The sequence below is a fragment of the Sphaerodactylus townsendi genome, linkage group LG02 (genome assembly GCF_021028975.2).
Source record: "Sphaerodactylus townsendi isolate TG3544 linkage group LG02, MPM_Stown_v2.3, whole genome shotgun sequence".
NCBI classification, from domain to species: Eukaryota; Metazoa; Chordata; class Lepidosauria; order Squamata; family Sphaerodactylidae; genus Sphaerodactylus; species Sphaerodactylus townsendi.
Genome location: NC_059426.1, coordinates 18,792,693 through 18,805,888, shown reverse-complemented (window position 1 = coordinate 18,805,888; position 13,196 = coordinate 18,792,693). Strand labels below are relative to the sequence as shown.

The following is a 13,196-nucleotide window of genomic DNA, read 5'->3' as shown; positions in this document are numbered from 1 at the left end:
GAGGTGGGTGCTGAGCATCATGAGATGCTTCCCTTCAGTCTCTCTCCCAACATTCCCTTTCCTGTGCTGCAAATTTTGCATGGAGATACATACAACCCAGAATCTTGGTGATACTGTCAAAACAAGGCCCTGCTGAATGAGAAATAGTACTCTGTGTATTAATAATAATATGCTGCAAAGCCCTGTATGAAGCTTCACATATGAGGACAAAAACCACTCTGTCCAAATGGCCTTCTCATTTCTCATGGAGGGCCTGCTAAGTAACATCTTTCCTATGAGGAAAAGCTGAAGAGTCTGGGATTTTTCTGTTTAGAAATGAAGGGGAGGGAGGAACATGATAGAGATTTATAAAATTATGTATGGGCTAGAGATAGCGGACAGAGAGAACCTTTCCTCCCTCTCCCAAAATACTAGAACTTGAGGACATCCAATGAAGCTGATGGGAAATATATTCAGGATGAGCAAAAGGAAGTACTTTTTACGCCCTGGGAGTGATTAAAATGTGGAATTTTCTGCCAGAAAATCTAGTAATGACCACAAGTATAGATAGACAGCATTGGAAGCAGATTGGAAAGACGGACAGGAAAGAAATCTATCACTAAATCCCAGTGACCGGAGGCGACAGAAGAAGAGGCAGCAGCAGCAGCAGCGGCAGCGGCAGCGGCAGCGGAAGCAGGAGGAGGAGGGGGGGAGGGGGAGGGGGAGTAGTTTGGATTTATATCCCCCTTTCTCTCCTGCAGGAGGCTCAAAGGGGCTTACAATCTCCTTGCCCTTCCCCCCTCACAACAAACACCCTGTGAGATAGGTGGGGCTGAGAGAGCTCAGAAGAGCTGTGACTAGCCCAAGGTCACCCAGCTGGCATGTGTGGGAGTGTACAGGCTAATCTGAATTCCCCAGATAAGCCTCCACAGCTCAGGCGGCAGAGCGGGGAATCAAACCCGGTTCCTCCAGATTAGATACATGAGCTCTTAACCTCCTACGCCACTGCTGCTCCTCCAGCCTCCATGCCCATTTGTTGGCCACTGGTTGGCCACTGTGGTTGGCCACTGTGTATACAGGATGCTGAACTTGATGGACCAACACCAGTCTGATCCACCAGGCTCTTGTTAAACAACTAAGCTCATAAGAACAGTGTTCATGAATGAAAGTAAAGTCCATTGCATCAAATATTCTGATCAGGTTTGCCAACCTCAAGGTGCTAGTTGGAGGTCTCACGTTATTACAATTGATCTGCAGGCAACAGAGATCCACTCACCTGGAGAAAATTACCACTTGGGAAAGTTAACTCTGCGGCAGCATACCCCATTGAAGTCCCTCAATGAGAGAGCACCCGATAAAACAGAACGTCCTCACCTGCTGGCAGAAGATCATGATTGAGCATTGTCTCCAAGAACCCCTGACCCTGCCCATGTCAGTGACACATGGACAGAGTCGAGGTGCAGGAAAACGACGAGGCAGCAGGCCCTCAATGCCACCCATGTCACTCCCCCCTCCCTTCCCCCTTGTCAGTAGCCTGCAGTCTCTTCTGACCTCCCCTCTGGGCAGGCCAGAAGATTCTGCAGTCCCTGGCCTTGGAGACCTGCTTTTATAAGCACTGAGGCTGGGGCTTGGGGAGCAGGAAGTCCCACCCCTTCCTGCTCCCCAAGCCCCACCCCCGGCCTCAGTGCTTATAAAAGCCGGCAGGGGGAGTCGGGGGGGGGGAGTTGGGCACCCTAGACTTTGCCCATGTCCATGGTGACATGGGCAGGGTCGAGGGCTCCAGGCAGCAGTGGGGGGCGGAGCTTGGGGGTGGAGCCTGGCGGTGTGGGGGGCATCCCAGAGACAATTTGTCTCCGGGCACCATTTACCCCTGGCACGCCTCTGCAAATCAGCTTAATTTGATGACCCTCAAGGTCTTTTTCTCTGTGAAAGTTCAACACATTTCCCTTCATCATATCTGTCTGCACCATCCAGAATTTTATGGAACTTTGCAATATCCTTATTATCATACTTCCCACCCTAATTTTTAAAAAAATGCCTATTTCATTACATATTCCAGTTCTATGATTATTTCAGTGGCCCTTTTGAGTTTGTCTTTTCATTGCTGGTGTAAATGCTGTTGACATTTTTTAAACATGGAATCTCTTGGCTGAGAGGATATGATCGGTTCAGGTCTATCTTTATGCGTGTGCGATTTTATTTCATCCCGTTTTGAACTTACACTAAATCTCACTTGCCAAATTTGTTGCCATGGGGAGAGTTCTCCAAAGTCCACTTGAGATTTATTATCCTGAATGTGGTTGTTTAAAAGTTCCCAAGATCCTTTGGAAAGGGGTTGAATAGCATGAGTCCAAATATTTATCCACAAAGGATCCTACAGCTCTGTTATAAAAACCATCCCTTTATTCCCATTCCATGCAAAGTAAAAGAAGAAGAAGAGTTTGGATTTATACCCCACCATTTTCTCCTGTAAGGTAAATTCAAGGTGTTTTACAAGCTCCTTTCCCTTCCTCTCCCCACAACAGACACCTTGTGTGGTAGGTGGGGTTGAGAGAGTTCCGAAGAACGTGACTAGCCCAAGGTCACCCAGCAGGAATGTAGGAATGCAGAAGCAAATCTGGTTCACCGGATAAGCCTCTGCCACTCAGGTGGAGGAGTGAGGAATCAAACCCGATTCTCCAGATTAGAATCCATCTGCTTTTAACCACGACACCATGCTGGTTCAATACAAGTAAGAATCTTCCATGGATCTGTACGGGGACTCATGCTATTCAAACTGCTTCTCAAGCAATCCTATTCCACAACTAACAGTGCAGTCCTAAACAGAGGTACACTTTTCTAAATCCACTGCAGTCAGAGGGCTTCAATGTAATTCTGTTTAGGATAGTACTGTACATTTTCTTAGGAGCCTGTGACGAGCGATAAAATATAAAAGTCCAAGTATTTAATGAATACCATGTTGCTTTTATGTAAGCCAAGATTTTCTCTGAAGCGATGCTGGTTCTTTTTCAGTATTAACTTGGATGGGATTTTAGCAAAGGAAAATAACACCTTACTTCAGAGACGTGTCCCAACTCCTTTAAAAAATAGTTGCTAGTTGGCGTGGGAGAGTGACAGAGGAAAGCAATTCTTAACCCCTTCTCGGTTGTTTTTAACACGCTGAATCACTGTTTCTGGGTTTTTTCCCCCCTTTCTGAAACTATGGCCATGAAGTAAACAAACATGCCTGTATCAAGATTTTCTTGGGCTAGTGGCACATTCTGCCATTTTCCAAATGGTAAAAGGTTTGGGGGCACATCGGGTAAAAGCAGGTAGCTTTGGAATGGGTTGTGCAGGTATCTTTTATCAAATATAACTAAAATAGTCCCTCCATTATGAGATATATTCAGCTTTGAGCCAAATAGATGACTAAAGGACTTTGGGGTAGTTAGCACATCTATATCCAATTTTTAACATATGCCAAGTAGATGCTATCTTTGAATGGTAGGTAAACGTTGACCGGGGTAGCTCAGGCTAGCTTGATTTTTGTCAGATTTCAGAAGCTATGCAGTGTTGGGCCTTGTTAGTACTTGGACGGGAGACCACCAAAGAAATCCAGAGTTCATATGCACAGCCAGGCAACGGCAAACTACTTCTGAAAATCTCTATGGGTTCACCACAAGTCAGCTGTGATGGCAGCACTTTACACATACAGGAAGCAAACATTATTTTCCTCAGAGGGTGAACTTGCGTAGAGGTATTGTCAAAGGCTTTCACGGCCGGATTCAACTGGTTCTGGTGGGTTTTCTGGGCTGTGTGGCTGTGGTCTGGTGGATCTTGTTCCTAACATTTTGCCTGCATCTGTGGCTGGCATCTTCAGAGGTGTATCACAGGCCCCTTCCGCACATGCAGAATAATGCACTTTCAATCCACTTTCAATCCACTTTGCAAAAGTGCGGAATAGCAAAATCTGCTTGCGAAATAGTGCGGAATAGCAAAATCTGATTGTGAAAGTGGATTGAAAGTGCATTATTCTGCATGTGTGAAAGTGCCCACAGAGGAACAAAATCCACCAGACCACGGCCACACAGCCCGGAAAACCCACCAGAACCAGTTGAATCCGGCCGTGAAAGCCTTCGACAATAAATTAATGGTAAACTGGTACAGGAATGCAGGTCAGGGCTTTGGAGTCACTAAGGAGCCCTTGCTCAGTCGAAGTAAAATGTTGTCTCTGTTAAATGCATGCGAATCAGGCTTGAGTTGTAATGTATATTTATGACTTGCTCTCTTAAACGCAAAACTTGGTGCTCGCTTCGCCTCTTTCTTGCCTTCTCGCCATGCATGCAGCTGGTTCACCGAAATTTGTAATCTAAACACAAAGTATCTTTTCTGGCACTTAGTTTCCCTCCGAGTAGTATGTTTGCATTTATTTTTAGACCAGGAGTTCTGGGACTTGCTGCCTTGGCCAGAACTACTAAGTTAGTAAAATTGGCATCAAGCACTAGAAATGGGGAAAAGGGGCGACTTCCCTGTGAGGTTTATCCCTTCCAGAATCTGTGGCTTGCCTCAAATTCTCTTCCCGGTCTGTTTCTCTTGAGCTAGCTCAGAAACCATAAAACAGCCACAGCATCTATGAGGCTTTTCAAAGCATGAAGTTCTCCCTTGATGGAATTACAGCAGGCCTTCCAATAAATTTAATTTAAGGGCTTCTGTTCCCCTGTCTATCCAAAGTCTTCTCACACCATCTTATTTTCCAAGTTGATCTAGCATCCGATGTAAGGACTCATCTTATGGTTGACAACTCCAGGTTGGGGAATTCTTGGTGATTTTGGGGTGGAGCTTGAGGACCAAAGGGAGCTCAGCTGGGATGTGTACCATAGAGTCCCCCCCCTCTCCAGAGCGGCCATTTTTTATCCAGGGGAACAAATCTCTCTAATCTGGAGATCAGTTGTCTTTCAAGAAAAACTGTGGGCTGGCAATCTTACAGCCCAAGACCACAAAGGGCTGCAAAAATAAGCTCAATCCATATGCTGGATATGTACACAGAGAAATAGGCATCCACCCTTCTCTTGGCAGTCACTGGCTGATTGAAATGTCCCGTTTAAAGCTATTTCATCACAAGTTGTTTGTGCAGAATATGGAAACATTTCCACAAACACAGCTAACATGATGTGCAAAAACATCCATGGGACATTAGAGTAGTGTGACCAGACGTCCCGCTTTTGGCAGGACAGTCCCGCTTTTGACTAATTTGTCCCGCGTGGTTTTTAAAATGTCCCGATTTTTGGAAGGCTGCCGCACTGCCTTTTGGGGCGCTCCCCTTTTCCTGCCCTGTGACAGGGTGGGAAATGGGAGTGCCCCAGAAGGCAGTGCGGCAGCGCGGGAGGCTGCTGCACTGCCTTCTGGGGCGCTCCCCTGTCACAGGGCGGGAAACGGGTTTGGCAGTGTGGCAGCCTCGCGTGTTGCCACACTGCCTTCTGGGGTGCTCCTGTTTTCCGCCCTGAAACAGGGCAGCACCCCAAAAGGCAGTCTTGCTCAATGGCTGATAGCGTTACGTGCATGCAGCCTTTCGTCACACTTATTGGTGTAGCTTAAAAAGGTAAAAATCTGGTCACCTTACATTAGAGTTACTATGGATCTCCAGATTACAAAGATACAGTTCCCCTGGAGGAAATGGCAGCTTCAGATGACAAACTCTATGGTATACCATAGATTCTAGGTGAAATCCCTTCGGAAATTCCCATCTCTCCAGGCCCTGCTCCCAAATCTCCAGGTATCCCCCAAGCCAGAGTTGGTGACCTTACAGGCTTACCAGCGGGTGGTGCTGTTACACTTATGAGTGGTTGGGTTGGTTCTATATTGATTCTAGTCGTTCTGTGGCAGCTGACTATTTAACTGTTGCAAACGTTTTGAACATCTGCGTTGGAGGTTGTACTGGAAACCACTTGAGAATCTGTTGATAAACTTTGTCCCTTAGTAGCTCTGTTACATCACCATAGGAGAAGCAATAGACTTAAAGGATCCATCTCCTGTAGCCCCTCCAATATTTTTTCCTAGGCTCTATGGTACCATAAAGTACAGGTGAAGTTTCCCCTTCGGTCGTGTCCGACCCTGCGGTACCACTGCAAGCAGTGATTTTATAGGCAAGCCATTTTTGTGGGGTAGTTTGCCATTGCTTTTCCTGGCTATTCTTTACCCTCTAGCTATGAACTGCTAGGTACTCGTTTACTGACCAAGAAATGGATGGAGGGCTGAGTTGACCATGAGCCAGCTGCCAGGAGATCTGATCCACAGGGGGCTCGAACTCCTGACCGTGTGAGTGACAGTGCAAGCACTTAACCACTACGCCATGCAGCTCCCATAAAGTACATCCCCTGAAACTTCATTTCTTCAAGGGGAACTGAGCTGGGAGAACTCCAGTCCCCACCTCCAGTTCGGAAACTATAATTTTGCAGTTTTGCTGCACCTTGGCAGACAGAATCCTCGTGTAATTACAGTATTTCCTGTTGTTATAACTAGCATAGTTATAAAGGAAGTTGACTCCGCTATATACTTTTCTCTCTCTGTATATATTTGTTATTTCATCCCTCTGATAAATTGGGCTCAGGCCCCACCAAATAATAAATCTCTTAGTGTTTAAGGTACCACAAGTTTTTTGTGGCTGTTTCCCCCCCTACAATGGGACTTCCTCCCTGGAATTTGTCTGAAACATTCATATTTCGTTCCTTGGGCTAGCCAAGGTTTTTTTTTTTTTAAAAGCACAACCTAACTATACCAACTCAAATAATTATAATAACCACTCAAAATCCAGCTTTTTAAAAATAGGAAAATAGAACCATGCGCTGATAATAACTTCCTGTAGAAGTGGCTCTTGAATCTGCTGATCGTAGTGAAGAGAACAGCTCGATTGGCAGTTTTCTCTTTCCCCGCGGCATTAGTCATTCAAACTGGGCGTGATCAAGCTTCCTTCTTACTGAGAAAGGTACTATTCAAAATCAGGCCTTTCCTCCTTGTCATGCCCTTAGAGACACCCTCGCCATTTTCTTTATTTAAGGCTTAGTTATACCCTTAGATAGAATGGGCTTAATTGTTTTTGTACAGTATTCTGTGGGAGGGAACCTTAGTTAGACCTGTTCCTTTAAGAAGCTCTCCATAGGCAAAAGCACTATCTTTTATTAATTAGCAATCCCTTTTTCCAGTTTGTTTTAGTTTCAGGTGTCAGGAAGGCTGGAGACAGCAATATCTCAGATGTCTAAGATGTATAAGGTGTTAGAGATCCATAGAGTAAACACATTTCAACAGGACTGCAGGAAAAACAGAGTCCAAGGACACCGTGGAGAACTCAGAAGCAGCAAGAAGCAATCAGACTTCCTTGGAAGCAAACAAGGAAGAATTGGTGTCTGCAAGCTCTTCAACAATCTCTATTGTTTCCAGCATCGCAAGTATTCTTTTTTAGTTAGACTTCATGGGAGGAGTCAGAGTCCTAAACTTTCAGTACTATTAATTGTATACCATTTTTGAACTGTATACCATTTTTGAACTGTAATTGTATACCATTTTTGAACTGTTACTTATTAATCTACAGATCTCATATTCTGTTCTGGCAAAGTACAGGACACCTGATATTAGATCGCTTGGGGAACAGAACATTCCTACTCATTTACCTTCCCTAGACCTCTTCAGTACAGGTTTAGAAGGCAGGGGTCCCCAAGATGATGCCTGTAGGGCCATGGCGCCACGGACACCTTTTCTTGTGCCTGCCAAATGTTTTCAGGAAGTGAGTAGAGCTTTTGCTGAGCAAGTTTCTGATTGTCAATGGGAGATTTGATTGGCTGGGCAGATTTTTTTAAAACATTGCTTTGGCAATAGCTTCCAGCATATCACAAAGATCTGCACAATGTTACTGAAGTTAAGATGTGTCGGTCGCTTTGTGGCTGGTTCCTCCTCCTGCAGCAGACATTCTGTGGCAGCCATTTTGTTGCTCCGCTCACCATGCGGTGTCAGTGTTCCAATTTCAGATATTGTAAAAGCTATTCTCTTTCTCCAGACAAAATTTAGGAAGGATGCTACTATGTTTTCATGGTTTAGCCAATATATTCAATACACATTCACAGTCATGAAGCCTAGAACTAACTCCACTCCCCGAATTGCTGATGCTATCTTGATTCTGCGGAAACGACTGTATTCTAACTGGTCAAATTGTCTTTTTCACCATCAGTGGTCATAGCCGACTTGCAGCAACCCCAAAGCAAGAGACATTCAGAGACAGGAGGGTGGAGTTTTCATCTACTTACAGCAAAAAAATCAATGAACTTTACTTACTTTCCATAAGGCTGCCTTCTGTTGAGCAAGATCATTGATCTATGTATATTATTGTATTGTACAATTGGCCTAAGTACAATCGATCATATCGTATTTAGCATCGTATTATCTGTAAAAGTTGCCAGGTATCCGGTATTATCCCAGACCGTTCAGTATTTTCACTGACTTCAAGGAAAAGAAATGGAAAAAAATACCACACATTTGAATGGCTGCCATTTTAAAAAGTTTTTTGAGAACAGTCAATGAAAAAAAAAGGACTGTTTGAGTGCACATTTTAAGGTCAAACAGTTTGAAGCATAGTATTTGGTCATGGAGACGGCGGACTTATGCTGTGTCTGGTAAGAATAAGGCTGAACAGTCCTTAACATAACTAGCTTATTATCTCAGAACGCAACTAACACCAAAATCAGGAAACTCCACCCATTTCAGCTGCTCCCCAAAACTACAGGGGCCGAAGAAGTCCAAACAACCTAGGGCTGTGAAGACTCAACAGAGGTCAAGGATCTCTCGCTCTCAGGGCCCCCCACAGTGATCAGCTGGTCAGCAGGGGGATTTACAGGCAGTGGGGGAGAGGCCTAGCTTGGTGTGGCAGTGAAGTCACTGAGGCTTTCCCCACTACAGAAGGGAGCTAAGGTCGACTCAGTTCCCTTCAGTGGAGGGAGATTCCAGGCTGTCCCCACAGCAACTGAGTTGGCCCCCTGGAACCAAGCTGTGGGCGGGATCATCTTGGTGCCTGTTTCACTCCTCGATCGTGTGGGATTGAGCTTGTGCTAAGGGCGCATGGAAACAGGAGATGCTTTTCGCTTTTTTTTTTTCTTCAGTTAGCTTTACATAGGTTTACAGTTACATGCGCTTTCAGCCCGCCTACCTACTCTCCCGTTCTGCTCATGCCACAAAAGCGGCTTGTGATTGGTTGAATGGATGAGGTGTCGTTTCGCTGCTTCCCCACTTCGAAGCGGTATCGACCTTATTCCGGCAGAAAAGTGTAGTTCATAACTGTGACAAGGATGTCGCAATTCTGAGGGGGAGGAACTGAGACAAAACAATGTTGAGCTCGGTGGCAGTGGGGTTCACTGAGGCGAACCTAGGTAGAAATCAGTTCAACTCTGTCAGTGGGGAAAGCCCCACTGGTGATGTAACGTTGGTGCTTCTGGCAATGAGAACAACTTCCACCGTAGAGTTTTTGCCCTAATGCCAGAGCGCCTTGTGTCACCAGGAATGCAATGATCTCACCTCAGGTCCCTGCCGTAAGTGATGTTGCACATTGCTGGTGATGTCAGATTTACCCCTCTGCAGGTAAGTCCTCCCACTTCCCTGCTGGTTGCCCGGCAACTGTAAAACATCCCAACTAAAAAAGGCACACTACCTTCCTGACATACATCATACCTTCACTCATCTTTTCCAGTCAATTTTGGTTTCCTAGTGCCGTGAGTGATGATCACAGCCTGTTTCTATCCTCTCCCTTCCAGAAAAGGTCATCGCAGTAGTGCAGCCTCCGTTGCTCATAGCCGAGAACAAAAGCGCTACAATCTTCTGCAGCTTCACCTGTAACAACCGGCAGACAAAGACATTCAAAGCGTCACTGTTGAAAGGGACAGCCAGGAATGTGGAGGTGTGCTCAGTGGATTGGAATAAGACCTCTCACAATTACAATGAAAATCTGAGCGAAATCGGATGCCGTACGCAGACCAACACGACAGCAGTGACGTTCAGCCTGTACAACCTGAGTGTCGCTCATACGGATATTTACGTCTGCAAAATCGAGGCTGTATATCCACCGCCATATCACCACAGCGAGGGTAACGGCACTGTCATTCATGTGAAAGAAGGTAAAAAGAAAAGTGTTTTCATGCATATTGTCACGCCACTTCTGCGGCTTAGGAATGTGGAGCCTCTGAGGAATTCAGGTATCACCCAAAGAATGATGTTGGATCTCAGACCGCACATTCCCAGACGAGGGGACCAAGCACGATGGGTGTTCAAGCCCTGCCTCTGCCAGGGAGTGTACAAGTCTGTTAATTTCCTGTCCCCTAGTGGCTACAGGAGGAGAATGTTGATTCACACTTTGCTTCAGTCCTGTATCTATAGGGGGCAATTGGAGGTCAATGGCTCCCCCAAAATGCATTAAGCCCCACCACTAAATCCCCAGTTTTAATTTTTTTAAAAATCTCTAGCACTTTTCATTGCACAAATATAAGGGGAAATATGCAGTGTTTGCCCAGATTGCCTGTAAGGAATTGGAACAGAAAGCTGCAAACAGGCCAGAGGGCAATAATTTTACCCAATTCTGGACCAAATTCATTTTTAACCACCCTACCCTTTTCTTCCTTGGTTTCTTTGACAGGCTAACTCAGAAAGACTCAGTGCCTGCAGCCCTTTTATGACAATCACCCTTTCCACACAGATCTTCTAAAATATTTGTAAAATGTTTGTAAAATATCTGCAACCCCCCCCCCCTTTTGTTTGTACTGACCCCCTTGAAATTATTCCTGGGCTTCATGACGTGATCTCTCCCTCCTTTTTAGCTCTGTGTTGAATTGATGCTTCGTAGCCTGGTGCTGAATTTTATACTCCTCGGATCAGGGACGGAGCGGCAGAGGGAATCATTGTAGGTCTCCGGGCATGCGAGAGATGCCTCTGCTTCCTCTCGCTCCTTGGCACTTGCTCCGCCTTCCTCCAGGCTCAGCTGCATTACTCTCCGCTGTGTCCCCTCCCATTGACGCTACACCGCTGCCTCGGATACTCGACGTTTCAAAGATTGCTCCCCCCATCAAAGAACAAGCAGAGAAATGCTGCAAATAAACAGGCCAGGGGAAGTTGAGTGAGCTCAGAAAGTGGCACTGAGCAGGAAGTTCAGGGAAGCAGAGAAACGGGAGAAACGTAGTTAATAGATCGCACAGCAATTGAAGACGTTTGCAGTTTCAGACAGAGAATCATTTTACAAGGAATTCATTTAAAACATTTTGAGGTTGCAACTAAAACTTTTTTTGGGGAAAACAATTCATAACTCCATGGAGGAAATTTTTTATTTAAATGTTTTAAATGGATTGTGTGGAAAGGCCCAAGGAGAGGAAAACTAGTTTCACTTTTGTAGTTGGTAAACTGTATGAACCCTGGACTTGCGTTAGGGTTGCCAGGAAAGCCTTACCAGGCCTAAAAAATGAAGCCTAGTCCTTGTTATTGCCACTGTGATTACTTCAATTCCAGAAGTGACATCATCATGTCGCTGGCGACAAAGGAGATGCTCTGGTATTTGGGCAAAAACTCTATGGTATAGGCTGTTTTTAAGCTGGTATTTGTAAGTGTCTGTTGCAACCAGTTATGAAAGTGTTAACTATCTGTTTGTGTGACAAGATCACATTCTAATGAGCTGACCTATTGATTAGCTATTGGCCAGCTTGAATATCCGTTGCTTACATATTTGTGAGCACGTATACCTGAAGTTATGAAAATAACTTGCTTTGTTTATTCTCAGAGATTCAGATACAGAAATTCAGTTTCTAACCATGTGCTGAAATTACTGTAAATGTAACAGCACAGTATAGTATTTATTGCTTTATCTTCACACTACCCTACCTTTTTAGCTAGTAAACTTTTATACTATGCAACTTGCTAGTATCTGGGTCTTTATTGGTATCTGCTAAACTCTGCTAATAATGTATATCCACCACCATTTTACCATAGAGTTTTGCCCACATACCAGAGCATCTCCTTTGTTGTCAGAAATGTGATGGCATCCCTTTGATGGCATCATTCATAATAACGCACAAAGCTCTGGTGTGTACAGGCATGTTTGAAACTTCATTTTCTTTTCTCACTATTCAGAACCTTGGAGGGCAGACGGACTAAAATATTCCAGTGCTATGGCAATAGGTCTTGCCATTATCGCTTGTTATGGTGTGGCAGTAACAGGAGCTTTAGTCTACTGCTGGGTAAGAAATCACTGTTTCCCAGTATGTCAGTACCTTGTAGACCAGTGGTTCTCAACCTTCCTAATGTCGCGACCCTTTAATACAGTTCCTCATGTTATGGTGACCCCCAACCCTAACATTTATCCATTTTACAGATGGAGAACACTGGTGCAGAGAGTCTTAGGCGACCCCTGTGAAAGGGTCATTCGACCCCCCCAAAGCAGAGGTGGGATCCAGCAGGTTCTCACAGGTTCCCGAGAGTAGGTTACTAATTATTTGTGTGTGCCGAGAGGGGGTTACTAATTGGTGATTTTAAGCCACGCGATTTTGGCTTGCCTTAGTTACGCTCCTCCCTCCTCAACAGTAGCGCTCGCAAGGCAGAACTTGAAGCAGCTCTAGCAGGAGGTGCACCGGCGCAGGTGGCAGCCCGCGCCTCATGTTGCATTCGCTTCACCATGGATCGGGCTAGCGCAGTGGCTGCGTCCTTGCCACAGCCCTGCTCAGGAATGCCCCGCCTCTGGAATGCCCAGCCACGCCCCTGTCGTGCCCAGCCCCGCCCCATTGGCGCTACGCCACAGTTTTAATCCCACCACCATGGGAACCTGTTACTAAAATTTTTGGATCCCACCACTGCCCCAAAGGGTTCCCGACCCACAGTTTGAGAACCACTGTTGTAGACACTTCTGTGCAGGGGTGAAATAGTTAGGCAAAGATGAAGCCCTGCCCATGGCTTTCCCACCACTTACCTCACATCATCTACAATTTTGTCAGGCAAAGAGAAGAGAATGTTTTCATTTCTAACCTCTTGATAGCAGAAGGTGATTTAACTTGGTCACAGTGGAAGGAAGGCAGGGCATTGTGGGTGACTGGGAAGAAGCTGCTTAGGGGAGATGTGAGAGGGTACGATGATATTTTTGGGAGGATGAATGTTGTTTCAAGACAAGAACTGCCAGATCACCTCTCTCATTGCTTCGGCGGCGGTGGTGGTGGAAAGTGCCATCAAGT

General features: G+C 45.5%; 1 protein-coding gene across 1 annotated transcript in view; it reads left to right on the top strand.

The window, feature by feature from the left end:
* CD28 (CD28 molecule) overlaps positions 1-13,196 on the top strand; it is a 42,276-nt gene that overhangs the window by 26,889 nt on the left and 2,191 nt on the right. The window contains exons 3-4 of the mRNA XM_048485943.1: positions 9,750-10,109; positions 12,106-12,212. Coding sequence (XP_048341900.1) covers positions 9,750-10,109; positions 12,106-12,212 — 467 coding nt within the window. The remainder of the gene's footprint in view (positions 1-9,749; positions 10,110-12,105; positions 12,213-13,196) is intronic.